This window comes from Silene latifolia, chromosome 11, assembly GCF_048544455.1.
Source record: "Silene latifolia isolate original U9 population chromosome 11, ASM4854445v1, whole genome shotgun sequence".
NCBI lineage: Eukaryota > Viridiplantae > Streptophyta > Magnoliopsida > Caryophyllales > Caryophyllaceae > Silene > Silene latifolia.
In genome coordinates this window covers 199,126,223-199,143,702 of record NC_133536.1, presented here as the reverse complement: position 1 = coordinate 199,143,702, position 17,480 = coordinate 199,126,223, and the positions used below count along the sequence as shown (strand labels likewise).

General features: G+C 40.1%; 1 protein-coding gene across 1 annotated transcript; it reads right to left on the bottom strand.

Moving 5' to 3' along the window:
• Positions 1–2,500: 2,500 nt before the first annotated feature.
• On the bottom strand, positions 2,501–5,411 carry LOC141612286 (2-hydroxyisoflavanone dehydratase-like). The gene is made up of 2 exons (XM_074431026.1): positions 5,303–5,411; positions 2,501–3,662 (listed from the first exon to the last, which is right to left on the bottom strand). Exon 2 carries the CDS (start codon positions 3,638–3,640, stop codon positions 2,645–2,647), a length of 996 nt encoding a protein of 331 aa, XP_074287127.1. The 5' UTR covers positions 3,641–3,662; positions 5,303–5,411; the 3' UTR covers positions 2,501–2,644.
• Between the last annotated feature and the right edge of the window lie 12,069 nt (positions 5,412–17,480).

Below are 17,480 nucleotides of genomic sequence, written 5' to 3'. Positions count from 1 at the left end.
ATACAAAATTATGCGGTTACATCAATTATTACTTTCTAAATTATATTCCAATTCATCTGTGTGTTTTTATTCACTTAATTATTTACCGCGGTTTGCATATGGCTGGTTATTAGACTTATTTCTTTGTAATGCACTGATTTTATATTTAAAAGTGCAATAGTTTTTACAGTAGCTTTTCATAGTTTTTTTTTTTTTGGAAAATTTTCATTTTGGTCCCTGAGGTTCGGGTTAATTCCACTTTAGTGCCCTGAGATTTGCATAATTCCACTTTGGTGTCCTGAGGTTTCGACTACTTCCCACTTTGGTAACCTGAGTTTTGAATAAAATTTTATTTTGGTGACCTAAAAAATTCAATAGTTAACTTTATCTTAATTACATTTTCAGTAAAATAAATTGCAAAATTGGATATTAAACTGCATACAAAACAGTATAATCAACATAATATTGCAAAAAAAAATGACTTTATGTTCAAAATATTTTTTTAATACTCCCTCCATTCATCTTTTATCTTCCCATTTCAATAAAATACTCCCCACCCCACATATATTAGAGAAGTGGGAAGATAAAAGATGAATGGAGGGAGTATAAAATACTAAGAATGTTATGAATAGGCCAGTCATTAAAGTGAAAAGTAGTCAAAATTTCAAGGCACTAAAGTGGAATTATGCAAATCTCGGGGGACTAAAGTGAAATTTGGCTAAGCCTCATGGCATCAAAGTGGAAATAGTCCTTTTTTTGTTAATGATTAACTATGAGGTATTCCATATGAGTTTAGTTGAATATGAAGTACTCCTTAGTGTAATAAATTAGGTCAAACTCATATATATTGGTTAAGAAATGAAACGATTGTACATATATATTTAGTAATTTGAAGCCATTTCTTAAAATTGGAACTCTTTTTTGAAATTTTGTTCATTTTGTTATTATAAATAAAGAGTAGAATAAAATGTAAGATAATGAGACTTGATTTTGTTAATAGATATCATTTCAAATAAACAAAAATGAGTTATAATTTTAATAGAATTAATCTAAAACTAATCGAGTTTAAGAGTAGTATCCTAATATCCTGCTCCCTCCAATCCACACAAAACTCCTGATTTGTTTTTTGGAGGTCAAACTTTGAAAAGTTTGACCGTTAATTCACTCAAAAATATATCTCACATCTTGAAAAATAGATTTCATATTATATATTTCACATAAAGTTCATAGGGAACAATCATTCTTAATGGTAGATAGTCAAAAGTAATTTTTTATTGTTTAGAGATCTAACAAAAATCCTCCAAACATGCTACCTATATAATTGAGATACATGTTGTTTTGCGTACCACCATTCAACATTTACACTATCGTATGCTTAATAAATGGAATATTGGTAAATGTTGTAACTAATTTGTGAATCTTATAAAACCAATCTCAGTTATCACATGTTCATTTTATGAAATTAAACCACATTTTTGGGAATGATGATTTAAATTAACTAAAATCGGTGGTGCATACAACAATAAAAATAGGTAATTACATAATACAACTGTGTCTTCGGATGCTATGCAACTGTTATGATTAATACCAAAACAAAAATAGCTTTTATGTTAAAGGGACTGATGATCCATCAACAATCAACCCAAAAGTTTTCTGTATTCCGATTTTCAACATAGTTGGACTTTTTTTTTTTTATCAACTTAGTTAACTTCTACTACCAAACCATGACAATGTAAACCAACATTTGAATTCTTAGAATATTCAACATGCATATTGTTAAACATGATCCTAAGGGGAGTCTCATGCATTCTATGTAGAATCACATATATTTTTGTACTGTTATTTAGAGACTATTAAATTTATTAGAATTCAGTATGGATTTGATTTTACGAGAAATATATAAAAAGCAAAATATTCTCTTAATTGTAGATAGTCAAGGTAAACTTATGCTATAGGAGATCTAATATTTTCTCAAAACACACTAAATATAGATAATTATGATACATGTTGCTTTACATAACACCATTTAGTTTTACGTAGTTGTTATAGGTTAAAATAATTTGCAAATCTCATAATGGCATGTCTCAGTTATTAAGGATGGTTCATTTGGTGAGCTGCACTATGTTTATGGAGATAACTATTATATTTAATTAAAATCAATGATACCTATAACAATTATGGAAAAACTAATTACATACTACTTTTACCATGTTACTTGATGTTTCACAACTGTAATGATAACTACTAAATGACTTCTATGATAAAAGCACTAATAGTTCATTGATGATCAACTACACTGTCTACACCAACCACGAACTTTTGTTTATCAATGATTTAAACATAATTGAAACTCTTTTATCAACTATAGAATATATTTATACAGATGATCCTAATGAGAGCCCCGTGCATCGCACGGGTTTTTCAACTAGTAAAAATAACTAAAATATGAATAAGAGATAGAAATAAGAACTAGGTTGATGAAAGAGGGTAATTAAATAGTACTATGAGAGACATATAAGGGCCCACATATAGAAACTTAACGGTCAATCAAAAACCAAGAAAAAACTTGGATTTTATACTATGTAAATTACGAGAGAAGATGATTAATATCAATTCTTATTAATCAAATCAAAACACAAGTAAACAACACCACTAATCCCAACACCTAATTATTGATAAATGTTGAAAAATCATTAATCAGCTTAGTTGTTGCAGGATCTTGAGGTTTCAATATATGAAAGACATGCTCTTGACCTTGGGCTTCAATCAATTGGGCCTGGCCCTTCCATCCACTTGCTTTAACTTGTTCATAGTACCACCGTCCACGCCCTCTAAGTTCATCAATCTCGGCCGTATAAACCAACAACTTCTTACACCCGAGGCGGCTCAAAGAAACCGCCTTAGGCGCGAACGGGTTAATGTACCTATTATCCACCCCACCTTTACACTTATTGCAGACATATGACCAAACCTTATAGTTAGTTGAGTATTTGATATTCGCGGGCTCTAATGGGACCAGCTTTGACCCGAGAAAATACGGCATTGCCAAAAATAGGCCCGTTATACCGATTGGGCCAGGTGTGGCCCGGATCACTAAGTTGTGAGCTATGTTACCTCCAGCACTATCTCCCCCAACAAAAACCCGGCTCAAGTCCCCGTACTGGGCCAACCACGGGTCCAAGTTCGCACCTAAACCCGATTTATGGGTCGCTATCCAATTGAGAGCGGCCCATGCATCGTCGTATGGGACTGGAATCCGATGCTCCGGGTAAAGACGGTAATCTAATGAAATACCCAACACATTGGCCTCAGCCGAGACCCGGGCCAGATACGTGGTGTCCAGCAACCCAAAAGCTGACCCAATGCAAAAGGCTCCCCCGTGAAAGTATAAGAGGACGGGGATTTTTCGGGCTGGATCGGGCCGGGCTGGCATGATGATTCGGGCCCGGAGCTGGTATCCCAGATTGGAGACTATGGTTATGTCTCTAGATTGGACTCGAGAATTATTTGGAGGCGGTGAGTAGGAAGGCGTGGCAGTTGGGTCACGGATTATGGTACCGTTACCATAATCTATGATGTATGGTGCGAGCTTTACAATTTGAGTTGGAGTACGTTTACGTTGATCATGGTGAGACGAAAATGTTTGAGGAACTAAGAGCATCTCCAATGGTTAAGCAAAAGGACTTGCTTGCAAATAAAAAAGTTTTCAAGCTACTTGCTTAACCATTGGAGCACTTTACATGTACTAGCTTAAATTGAGCTAGTAGCTCCATGGAGCTAGTAGCTCAAATGGGCCTACAAGAAAAAATCTACCAATTAAAACAACACTAAATATTTTTAGTTTTTATTTTCTAGGTAAAATAAGTAAATATATTAATTAAAAAAGTGTTGTGGAAGGTAGTTGACATATGGTGCATTTAAGCCACAATACTAAGTTAGTAGCTTACCATTGTAGTAGTTTGTAGCTTAGAAATATTGTAGCTTGAAAATCTTATGTGGCAAAGGTAAGCTAGTAGCAACTAGTTTACCATTGTGGATGCTCTAATAGTGTCAAGGTAAAAATGATGAAAAATATTAGAGTAAATTATCAATTACACCCACGTCAAATACACATTTTTACATTTACTCCCACGTCAAATTTTTTTATTAAATTACACCCAAGTTAATAGCTCAGTTTACAAATTGCACCCAATATCGGAATCCGGCCAAATTTCCGTCAATTTTCAAAGTTTCTGGGATAAAACATATTTTTAGGACGATTTTACCCTCCTGCTTTCTTTATTGACTTTGTGCTTGTTTGATGTTTAACATCTCATTCATTCCCTTCCCTACCTTCTTCATCATTCTCTCTTATATTTCCCCTAATTTGATTTCCTTCATTGTGTTACTAATCCTCAAGGTAATTCATTCCCCATTGTTTTGTTTTTGTTCAATGTGTTCAATTTTATTAATTTGTATTCAATGAGCTTGAAAAGTATAAGGTTGCGATGGAGCGGTTACGGAATGAAGTTGGTTCGAGGGTTGATAGCCTTAGTCAGGAATGATTGACTCGAAAATCCGACGGTGCATTCATCTCCAAGGACGAGTTCCGACTTGTAGACTCGTCAAGATACGGAACAGACGCGCCATAAAGCACGCATTTGGCGTACCTTACGAGGCCAACAAGTGCGGCAACCTCGGACCTCGACTTATCATCACCCTGACACTGAAACTCCTCCTGTAACAACCTAATCTCCTTACGGCAACTCGCTGAGTCACTCAGTCCGAGTCGAGCAAATACCTCCCGGAGTTCACCGTGATCGGGGACCACCTCTCTCTTAATCGAATCAAGCATCGACATAACCCTAATTCTCAATTGATCATCGTTAAGGTCAACCAACGTCGTATCGTTTCGGCACTGTGCGATCAAGAATTCGCGCAATTCATCGACATCTTCGCTCAATTCAAGCTCCTTCAACGGTAATATTTCAAGCAAAGTGCATAAATCACGAGTCAACTCATGCAAATTACTCGAAATCAATTCAATTTGCATAATTTAATTGGGATTTATACGAAAATTTGAAAGGGGAAGATTTTGGGGGAAAAATTGGGATGAAATTAGTGTAAAAACTGAAATGGGGAAATGAAATGAAGAGTCACAGGTTATTCAGAGTTAGAAACACCCGGGGGTAATTTTGTCATTTCACATAGTTTTTCGCCTGAAAATGGGTTGGGGTGCAATTTCTAACCTGAGCTATTAACTTGGGTGTAAATTAAAAAAAAAATTTGACGTGGGAGTAAATGTAAAAAAGTGCATTTGACGTGGGTGTAATTGATAATTTACTCAAAATATTATGGAGATTTGGTTATTTTTCTTAGCCATGAAATTTTTTTAGATGCATAAAATGATGAAAATTAGGAGAATTGGAGAGACTATTGATAGTAGAAAAATCAATGGACACCATGAATATATGGTATATGTATGGACAGTAGAAGTAAGAGACAAATGAAGAGTGTAGGGATGGCATCATGCCACACAGACTATAGATTTTCTATCAAGTTAGTAACAAAATCGATGAACAAAATCGGACGTATATGGTAGTGTGATTAGTGAAGTGCGTATGGACTCGAGTCGCCATCAAGTCGGACGTATATGGTAGTGAACTAAAGTGAAGTGTGCCATTACCGTAGTCTTTGATGTATAGCGGGACCATTATTATTTGATTATCACATGTTTATGGCTAGCATGCTGGTGAGCCAAAGTCGTATGCTCCCAAAAATAAGTAATAAAGTCCTATTACCTTAACTATATAGTAGAGGTAAGTCGGGTGTCGAATCCATAGGGAAGGCGATGTAATTAATGTGTAAAAAGTAAAGAGTACAATACAAGTAACAATAATAGGGGGTTTTGTTGATTGAATAAGCTAATAACTAATATGACAAAATAATAAAGAAAATAAGATGAATTCGGGTCTTGGGTCAACAAACATCCACTATCAACAAACTAATTGGTCTTCGATTGTCTTTAATTCAATTACTCTCAAGTACTCTATTGTGGAAATCCAAGTTTCTTTCTTCCTCTTAAGTAATTAATTGGAAGATAGCTTCAATTTATCGATCCAAGAAAGGGAGGATTAGTTCCTCATAATTTTCATACAAAAGTAATTAGGGTTCAAGAGAGTTTTTTCCAAAATTACAACTTGAATGAATAATCATATGAATCGTTAACTAATAATAATAATAAAAAAAAAAGGAAATAACTGAAATTTAGAAACCACGTAAACAAGTTACAAAAGTGACACGGGCGACCCGCGCATATCCATCCGCGACTCGCGTGAGTTGTTGCTCGTGCTTTTCGTTTTTGATCTTTGCATTCCAACAATTGTTGGTCCGAGTGTGGACAAACCCATGTGCACATGTTGGTTGCTTGTTTCTTTTGATTTCTGTAGCCCATTAATCAATTCACCAGTCCAAGTTAGAATCCAATCTCTAATCTTTTATCATCTCGTTATTTCGACCTTGTTGAGCCCAAAGGATCAAGCTAGTATCATATTGTGGAATTGATCCAAAATTACTAACCAAATCCATAATTTCACCAATGAATCCCAAAATACAAGCCAAGTTATAAAATGATAATTTGTTCTCTTAGACCTCCAATAATCAACGCATTCTACCAATCATTCACATAAATCGACACTTATATAACGTAATAAACCCGTCTTATCAACTTCCCCACAAGTAGATCTGTACTCGTCCTGGAGTAAACTCAAAGGACTTATAAGTAGCTCATACCAATACCAATCCACAGAAGCACAAGGAAGCTAGCAAGACTTACAATGAAACTCTTAGGACGGTCTCGAACACAAATAATGGATCAAAATAACAACGGAAATTTTTTTCCTAAGTCTCTCATTTTGCCTAGAGTGCCCCCGCCCTTGCGGGTTTTCACTCCGTCCTCGGCCACATCCCAATCTTGCCTAGGCGCCCTTTCGGGTTTTCACCTAGCCGAGATACTTTTTCTTTCTTTTTCATTTTTTTTTTCATTTTTCATTTTTTTTTCCTTTTTTTTATTTTGCTGAAATAAATAACCGAAATAAACATACCACACAAGTACAAATGACTGCAAATCGGAACGATTCTCCCTCCCCACACTTGAATGAAGAAAACGCCAGACGACTCAATAGACATGTCAAGCTTCAACACCGCGTGGAATAGAGCAATCCACGCACCACACTTCCTCCCCACATTTGGCCATTAGCATATTCCATAAAACACAATCACACAAGGCTAACACAAGATAAGAGTAAGCAAAGAAGACTAACGCCCCTTATTACTCTGATCCTAACAGATGACCAAGTAGCTCTAATAACATATGTGCCAGCAACAGATTGCACATAAATAAAACACTTCCACAACTCCGAGCTTAGATGGTCAATCCTAATCTTCTCTACGCCAAAACAACAAACCATCCAACCGCATTAGCAAGGTGCCCACAACAACACACCGCGGTTTCTCCACACCTTAGCCTCTATCCTACCCATCCGGCCTTCTATGTCTCCCTTCTTATGTCGCAAAACACCATAAATCAAGGCAATTTTGTCTTTTTTTCTTTTAAGATTGCACACACAAATCTATGGGTTGCCTCCCAGAAGCGCTGTTGTTTTACGTCGCTGGCTCGACATCTCGCGGAGTGGTAAACCACTCGACTTAAGTAACAGTTTAGAAATGTACCTTTTAAGAATCTTCTTCAACTCAATGGTTTGCCAATTGCGGAACAACTCAATGCCTCGAGTAGTTTATCAAACATATGCTCGCAAACAAGTTAGATGAATGATGATAACAACAAAGTATAAGTTGCAATAATCCATGAACAAAATAGATATAAGCATATGAGTGATTTTCCAAACCTCTATATTGTTCAAAGATAGCTTCATTGTCACGATATGGTTCCTTGAAAGATAACCTTGGTCTAAGGAAAACCAAATAACGGGAATATAAGATACAAGGACCTTTAGAAACTAACTCAGGTGGCTCCTTAAGATGAGCCGTGAATGACTCCTCTTTTTGAGGGGAGAACTCAATTAACTCGTCCACTTTTACTTCATTGATGCTCTACTTGAAACCTGCAATTATTATATCATTCCCTAAAGGTATAGGTTCTCTAACAGATAATATATCTCCCAAATTATCAATCATGGAATGATCATCTCCAGCAAAACATAGAACCTCAAATTCTACCTCATCCACTTCAGTCTACTCATCCATAACTCTCTCTTGCTCATCCTCAACATTCACACTTGAAGAATCAACAAAGCTCAAGACATCATTCAAGTCATTATGAATTAAGGAATCATCAATAGAAAGTGTCATTTCAATAATAGTACAAGAGGAGTCAACATGCATACAAATAGAGGGAGGGGGTGATGAATGTGTCAAATTATAACCATCCTCCTTATCATCTTCATCCCAAAAACCATCATCATCAGTATCATCATCAGACTCTTTAAAAGAGTGGTGCACTTCAGGTTCAAGGGGTAGGGGGTCATAAAACTTATCAACATGCTTAGCTTCCCACTTAATATAATGAGAATCAAGTTCTTCTTGTGTCACACACATATTAAGTGATTAGTCACTTGTCCAACTCGGTCCTCTAAATCTTGACTAACTAGGTTAGTCTCACATTTGGAGGGAGTAACATTAACACAAGAATAATTCACATCAGTCACATAAGCAAGTATCAAATCCTCGGTAGACAAAGGTGAGTTGTCATGACAGTTCAAAGTATTAGAATAAAGGGATTGGGGTTGTATAGGAAGTGAATTATATCTCTCCCATTCTTCAGTGTCATAAGCCAAATATTGAAAAAGCTCCCACTTTTCCTCATAGCTCAACCCATTAATGAACTTTCCCCCACTTAAAGAATGAACATTCTTCATAGTGTCATTATTTAACATATTATAAACTACATGACAAAGTTCTCATGTTTTGATACGGGTAACGACATCTAGAGACTTACTCACCCAATCTATTAAAATACTTATAAAATAATTCATTCTTATATTGAGGACAATTCAATCGAGCAGCCATCAAACAAGGAATAAAGACTCAATATAGACACTTGAAAAATATTAGAACTAACTAAAACTCTCTACACTATGACACATAAATTAAACAATTGTCTTCCCCGGCAACGGCGCCAAAATTTAGTGAGCCAAAGTCGTATGCCCCCAAAAATAAGTAATAAAGTCCTATTACCTTAACTATATAGTAGAAGTAAGTCAGGTGTCGAATCCACATGAAAGGTGATGTAATTAATGTGTAAAAAGTAAAGAGTACAAGTAACAATAATATGGGGGTTTTGTTGATTGAATAAGCTAATAACTAATATGACAAAGTAATAAAGAAAATAAGATGAATTCAGGTCTTGGGTCAACAAACATCCACTATCAACAAACTAATTGGTCTTCGATTGTCTTTAATTCAATTACTCTCAAGTACTCTATTGTGAAAATCCAAGTTTCCTTCTTCCTCTTAAATATAGTCAACTAACTCGAAACGCGATATTAGAAGACCCTAATTATTGAACAATCTAATCCACGCGTCTAGATTTAATCCAACAATAGCATTAACGATCAAAGGAAGCAATGAAGATAACGATCTTTAACACACGCGGTTAACGATTCGAATTATATGTTTAGTCTCTACTTCGTCCTAATAACGATGAAACCCATACAAATTATCAGGGTAAAATTTGCTACTTTAGTCTAGATTAATTGAACAATTACTGATTCAATTTCTAAACATGCAATAGATTAAAGTAAACAATTACTAATTGATCAGATTAGCAAGAGAAACAATAATCATAAAATATGAGCAAGAGACATAAACAATATTTGAGAAATAAAGAAAGAAACAACAATCTCACAATTAATTGGAAGATAGCTTCAATATATCGATCCAAGAAAGGGAGGATTAGTTCCTCATAATTTTCATACAAAAGTAATTAGGGTGCAAAGGAGTTTTTTCCAAAATTACAACCTGAATGAATAATCATCAGATGAATCCTTAACTAATAATAATAATAATAAAAAAGGAAATAACTAAAATTTGGAAACCACGTAAACAAGGTACAAAAGTTATACGGGCGACCCGCGCATAGCCATCCGCGACTCGCGTGAGTTGCTGCTCATGCTTTTCGTTTTTGATCTTTGCATTCCGATAATTTGTATGTTGGTCCAAGTGGGGACAAACCCATGTGCACATGTTGGTTGCTTGTTTCTTTTGATTTCTTTAGCCCATTAATCAACCTGGCTGCTAAAGGTCGTCGACAAATTACTAAATATCGTCGACAATTTTAATGAACTTCCTAATTTGCCCCTCCCTCACACTCCCCCTAATATTTTCCTTTTTATTCAAAAACTACCTATCACATTCCAATTTTTGAAAAAAAACAACCCGAGTCAGATTTTGAAAAAAAAAACCCGACACAAACGTATCGACCGCATCATTTCCGTCACGAATTCAAACATTCAACAAGGTATGTGATTCGGGATTAAATTTTTTTTGTAGTATTTTGCTTAGTTTGTAAATGTGTGACGGAATTAGGATAGATGCCAAATTAGTGACGGAATTAGGATAGATGCTTTGAATTCAATCGGATGTAGTCGTGTTACGCGAAAATCAAACGGAATAATCGAAAAAAAAAAAAGAACACGAAAACTGGGCTGAGACGTGGGGGTTCTTCGTCCCAGACCCAGGCCAGACGAAGCATGGGCTCGTCTCTTGTGGACTTTGGACGAAGGATTCCTTCGTCTGGGCTTGGTGTTGGACGAAGGAATTCTTCGTCTGGCCCAAATGTTGTTTTTTTTTTTTTTCTTTTTGTTTTAGAGTTTCTCGTTACCTTTTTTTTTTTTCTAAAAAATAATAATTCTCGTCCGTGCCGAAGGCGTTGTAAATATATATTATTAATTATTTTGTTGTAAATATAATTTTGTTGCGTCTCGTTTAGTTTACGTAAAATATTAATTAATTATTATTAATAAACCCCGTTCCGGGTTATTTTTTTTTTTTTTTTTAATTTTTAATTTACTTAAACTTATATTTATAAATTCTTTGTTTTATTTTTTGGAATAGATGGCCGGTGGAGGAAATGACCGTCACGTTCGAGCTCGAAAGGGGCTCCAGTTTGAGTCTGAGGTTGGAGATGGTAGTACCGATTCGTGGACTGATGAGCGGGTGGAGGAGGAGCTGGTTCGGTCTGGTGATGTGATAGGTGAGGAGGAGGCGGGTATTGAGCGAGTGCGTAGGGTGCCACGTAGACGGAATGAGGAGGGGCGTTTCCAGCGGAGGTCGGATGGTAGTTCTAGTAGTGTGGTGGCTCCGAAGAAGAAGTCGGGTAAGGATGTCTCTTGGTTGATCGATCATCGTGTTCTGGTGGTCCGACTTTCCCCACGTGATTCCTAGCTTTGGGGGCCACATTGCGAACACCTTATGGTCGACTCCTAATGAGGTCGGTCGACCGGTTTTTGACGGGTTACCACCGGTTTGGTAAGACGAGGTTGTTGAGTTGTTGGCAACTCCCTCCAGCCGTTAAGACTATTTATGACCAGTCTTGGTCTTTCTCACCTATTAGATTCCATGGCCGAGAATTATAACATGCCCCTTATTTCTGCTTTTGTTGAGAGATGGCAACCCGACACCAACAGTTTTCACATGCCTTTTGGGGAGATGTCCATACTCCTTCACGATGTTGCGCAGATCTTAGGCGTTCGGGTTGATGGTAACTGTTGTAAGGTGGAGAATAATGACGGGACGTTGGCGGATCCCCTTATGTATGTTTGTGGCTTTTTTGGGATTTCATCAGAGCAGTTGAGGTTGCCGTTAAACTCTAAGAAGAAGGGCCTTCAGTTTCCGTAGTACCCACAGATATTTCTCCTCGGACTCATGCGTCACAAGAGCATACGCGATGACAAAGCTCTTCCCGACGGGTGTGACTCCAACCATCTCAACAAGCGGAAGACGGTATTCATTTGTCTTGTACGTGGAATCGATCTGTACCACATAATAGTATGATCGAAACATCTTAACGGCTTCTGGATGAGCCATGAACACGTGGGTTAGCTCATCGGTCTCCTGATCAGTGACCCAATAATGAACGTACTTATGCTGAACCGCAAGTGCTAACATCTGTTGTGCCGGGTTTCTCCCATCTCTTTCCTCGGCCCTTACTTTCTGAGAACGATTGTAGATTTGTCGCCGATTAGGTCTTGACTTTTCCGGATTTCGCTGATGCAAACCCGCACTAATAATTGCCGGCCTAACGTGAGCTCTAACTTGGGCATCGATAAAAGCCAACTCCTCGTCATCAAGCTTTGCAAAGTATCTGTCGCCGTCACAATACAACGTTAAACCATGATTATGAAACCCGGATCTCATCACAAGCTGCCACTTATTCTCTTCTAATTCAACAACTTTCATTGAAAATTTGCAATTGCACCACGCGGTAGCGGTGTTACCCCTCATTAAAGAATCGGCATCCTTATTTACGGGACCTTTTCCACCCATCCGACAAACAAAATAACGTTGTCTCAAATTCGTGTTACGACCAACTTTCTTGTTGCTTGCTTTTTTATACCAAACCCGAGTCGGAGCCCGATCTCATATGCCCAATTAAACGCTTCAATACTAGATGCAAAAAATCTGGTGGTCGTAAAATGATCTGAGTAATCAATACCGTCTCCATCGTTAATCACCTGCGCACGCATTTCAATAAATTAGTTATTAATTAATTATTTGCTTCGGAAAGAGTCGGAGTAAATAAAAAATATTAATGAAAAAAATGAGTCAGAAATATTAATGAAAAAAATATAATATAAAGACGGTCGTTAATTATTTGAATTGTCGGAAAAAATAAAAAATTAAAATAATATAATACAAAGACGGGAATTAATTATTTTAATTGTTTTATACAAAACGAGCCAGAAAAAAAAAATAAAAAAAAAATAAAAAACACACGAATTGGGCCTTGGACGAAAGAATTTTTCGTCCAAAATTAAACAGACGAAAAATTCTTTCGTCAACATGGGCTTGGACGAAAGAATTTTTCGTCTGGGCACTGGTTTTGGACGAAAAATTCTTTCGTCAAGGCCCATGTTGGACGAAAGAATTTTTCGTCAAGACCGTGTCTGGACGAAAATTCTCTTCGTCCAGGCCCAGTTCGTGTAATTTTTTTTTTTTTTTTTTTAATTGCTTTTTCAAATAAATCCGTCACAAATTCTATCATAATTCCGTCTACATTCATGGCATCTATCCTAATTCGGGATTCAAACGATAATAAAACATAAATTTTTAACAAAACTAAATCGTAAACTAACCTCGTTACTAGCTTCATTGTTGGAATCGTTGTTAAAATCGTTCCCGTTCATGTTGTTAATTACAAAACCCGACTTCTTTTTTTGTTTGAAATATTTTAGTGAGACGGTGACTTGTGTTTTAGTGAGACGGAAATTGCATTTGTGTTTTGAGACGGAAATTGCATTTTGGTGAGACGGATATGGAGTTATGATATGGAGGGCAAACTTGGAAATTTACGTTAATTGTCGACGATATTTAGTAATTTGTCGACGACGTATAGCAGGACCCTTAATCAATTCACCAGTCCAAGTTAGAATCCAATCTCTAATCTTTTATCATCTCCTTATTTCGTCCTTGTTAAGCCCAAAGGATCAAGCTTGTATCATATTGTGGAATTGATCCAAAATTACTAACCAAATCCATAATTTCACCAATGAATCCCAAAATACAAGCCAAGTTATAAAAAGATAATTTGTTCTCTTATACCTCCAATAATCCACGCATTCTACCAATCATTTACATAAATCGACACTTATATAACGTAATTGATGGGGCATATTCTGCACCGCTGACCAAGTCAACATATTGAGCAAGGTCAAAGATATCCACAGCAAGTCAACGACTTATGCAGCCTAGCCGATGCAGCCCATCGGCTGTCGACTGGTCTCGGCATGGCAACCTGCCAGCCGGGACACATACCCGCGTACTCACATCCAAGACCCCTCGGCGGTGAGTCAACAGGGCCCGCCGGCCTGCCATAGGTCCCTCGGCCGAGGGGTAGATCAGTCTTTCCACCTGCTAGCCACTTGGCCACTTGGCCACTACGTGACAAAAGGTGAAAGTCTATAAATACTCCTCAACCTTCATTGAGGAAAGGATCCACAACTTAACCTAAGAAACACTATTCATCTGGTATAATCTTCCCTCTCTCTCTACAATATACATTTAGCCAAAGAACAACTTATCCCCTAAGTTACTGACTTGAGCGTCGGAGTGAGTACGCTTGGCACAAAGCCAAGCCCTCAGTTCGTTCATTGTTGCAGGAGAGGCCGAGAGGAACGATAAAGACAAGAAGGATTCAACCAAAGACATCATTCTACAAGCAACGGGTGGTAACGAATATCTGCTCTGGAATTACACCCGGAACAATTGGCGCCGTCTGTGGGAAAGCGCTACTAGAAGCTAGTCACATTCATTCCCAAACAAAAAAAAAAAAACAACAAAAACCCACCCAAAAAGCTAAGAAGATGTCGAAACAACAAGACGCAGTCGTGACCGACGAAACCCCATTCTACCAAGATGATACCTTCAACAATTCTGGAGTCGTGCAGCCCTCCACCGGCGGAGTAATCCAACCGGAGTTCGGGATGCCAATAATACCGGACACGCCGCTGCCAGCCAACCAGGTCACCATCATGGGACATGTGGTTGACATAGCAAAACTGAAAATGGTCCTGGACCTAATTAGTAATGCGCCTGCTCACACTGTCACGCCGACAAGAGCGGCGGAAACCGTCCAGGAGACCAGGGCCCAAAATGTGACTCCGAGAAATTTGAACGGAGCACTAGGAGAAGCTGGCCCAGTCAAGTCGCCGGGGGAGCCCAAAGTGGGCGTGGTAGACCTAAGTCCTTCCCGCGCTCATGGGAGGACAGCGTCCCCGCAGCACGAACGAGGCTTACCCCAAAGGAGCCAGAGGAGTCCGACTCAGCAGAGTTGGAGAAGAAGTCCGAGTCGAAGAAGAAGTCCTTCCCGCTACGAGGAGAGGAACCGGATTAGGAATGCGAGGAGCCGATCGCCGCGTGTCGTTCGACACGTGGTCGGGCGACCCCTCAACGCCTACGTCCTAGAAGTCCAGGTGCCAACTAAGCTCAAGTTTCCACCCCTATCATACAAAGGAGATAGTGATCCAGCCGACCACGCTGAGGCTTTCGAGTCTTACATGTCGGTATGGGAGCAGCCCGATGAGGTGCAGTGCCGAGTTTTCCCAACAACTTTGCATGGGATGGCTCAAAGTTGGTACAAAGGGCTTCCCGACGGCTCGGTATACTATTACGCCGACCTAAGAGACGCCTTTCTAGCCCAGTACTCTTGCAACAAGAGAAGGGCCGTGGAGACATCGGACCTCCTAACTATCAAACAGGAGGGAGGCGAGTCTCTACGAAGCTATGTGAAGAGGTTCGACGGAAAGGTCCAGCAGATTTGAGAAATTAATCCCGAAGCGGCGGCCTTGCGCGATGAAGGGCCTCCCAAGGGGAGACTTAAAAATGAGCTCATCAAGTGCGGAGGCCCGAGCTTGGATGCCGCGGGAGGATGGCCGACCAGGCCATCAAGGTAGAAGACTATCACAAGACATGGGTAGGCCCCAGCGAGGCCGAGCCCTCCGAAAAGAAGAGCCATCGGGAGGACAACCCGGATGAAAGGCGCCGTGACAACAACGGGTCACGGTCCGATGAAAGACGTCGTGAGAATAATAGGTCACGGTCGGACAAGTCTGCCAGGAAACAGGACTCGACAGGCGCCGGGTGGAGTTCGGGAACGTACCACCAGAGGCGGTATAGTGATAAAACCCCTCTCGTCGTATCGGCCGCCGAGGTCTTCGCCCGAGCAAAACGAGGGCCGAAGTGGGAGAGACCCCCAAGCCAAAAAGTGACGGTGACACGAGCCGATCTTGTGAGTACCAAGGCCACACCGGCCATTTAACCAACGACTGCCGGCATCTGAAGAATGCCATTGAAAGAGCGATCGGAAGGGGAGCCTCGGCAAGTACGTAGCCAAAGGTCAAAAGACGACGCGCGACGGATTCGGTAAGAAATCCGTCTTGAACGGATAGGAGTGATCCATGTTGTCATCGGGGCAACGAGAACGGAGGGTCCGCCCATGGGCACAAACGGCACCTGAACGAGCTATATCAGGCCATCAACTTTGTGCCCAACACGGCGATCCCTGCTTCCAACATCCCCGATATAACCATTGGAAGGAAGGACTACGAAGGAGTCATCGCTCCTCAATGCGACCCACTTGTAGTCAATTTGGACATATCCAACCACCTAGTCAAGAGGTGCACGATTGACACGGCGCGTACACGAACATCATGTTCGGGAGTGCTTCCTCGGCCTCGGCACGAAAGTCAAGGACTTGAGCCCCTGCACCAACCCACTATACTGACTTCTGCGGGGCCGGTCTGGTACCACGGGATCAATCGGACTCCGGTGACATTCGGCGAAAAGAATGCGGCTAAAAATGTCCTAGCTGAGTTCGTGGTCATCGACGGCTCGTCCGCCTACAACGTTCTCATAGGCCGAGTCACCCTGAGTGAGGCTGACGCAGTGATGTCCATCCGGGCCCTAACACTGATGTATGTCTCGGACCGGGGGGAAGCGCATAAGCTCGTCTCCAAAGACGAGAATGACGAGGTGGTCAACGTCCAGATAGCCGCCAGAGGATGCAACATGCAATCCCTCAAAGTGGCAAAGAAATCAGAGAAAGGGAAAAGCCTATCCTTACAACAGGAGGGCGACCTCATGGATGTAACTAACGGCTGACTAGGATGGTGTGCCTTTGATAGGCCATTAGGACGCAGGTAATCTCGGGAATACTCTATGTAGCGGCGGAGGTGTCCAAAACAGCTGTGGGCACCCCGACGCATGTTTTTACCTAATGAAAAATCGTCCAAGTCTTCCATCAAAATGTTCATTTTCCCCCTAGTCACTAGGAAGCAGCAGACTTGACTCACCTTTGTCATACCGACAAGAGCGGTAGTATTTATCGAAGCAGATGTCGGCTCACACTGTCATACCGACAAGAGCGGCAGTCTCCATGAAGAAATAGGCGCCGTCGCAGTCACCCCAAGTAGTAGACGCCACGGCAGTCACCCCAAGAGGTTTGACGCCGTCGCAGTCACTCCAAGTGGTAGACGCCACGGCAGTCTCCATGAAGAAATAGGCGCCGTCGCAGTCACCCCAAGTAGTAGACGCCACGGCAGTCACCCCAAGAGGTTTGACGCCGTCGCAGTCACTCCAAGTGGTAGACGCCACGGCAGTCTCCATGAAGAAATAGGCGCCGTCGCAGTCACCCCAAGTAGTAGACGCCACGACAGTCACCCCAAGAGGTTTGACGCCGTCGCAGTCACTCCAAGTGGTAGACGCCACGGCAGTCACCCCAAGAGGTT

What these genes read in the sequence shown, in the direction of transcription:
- LOC141612286 (XM_074431026.1), bottom strand. Translation starts at nt 3,640, where the DNA reads ATGCTCTTAGTTCCTCAAACATTTTCGTCTCACCATGATCAACGTAAA.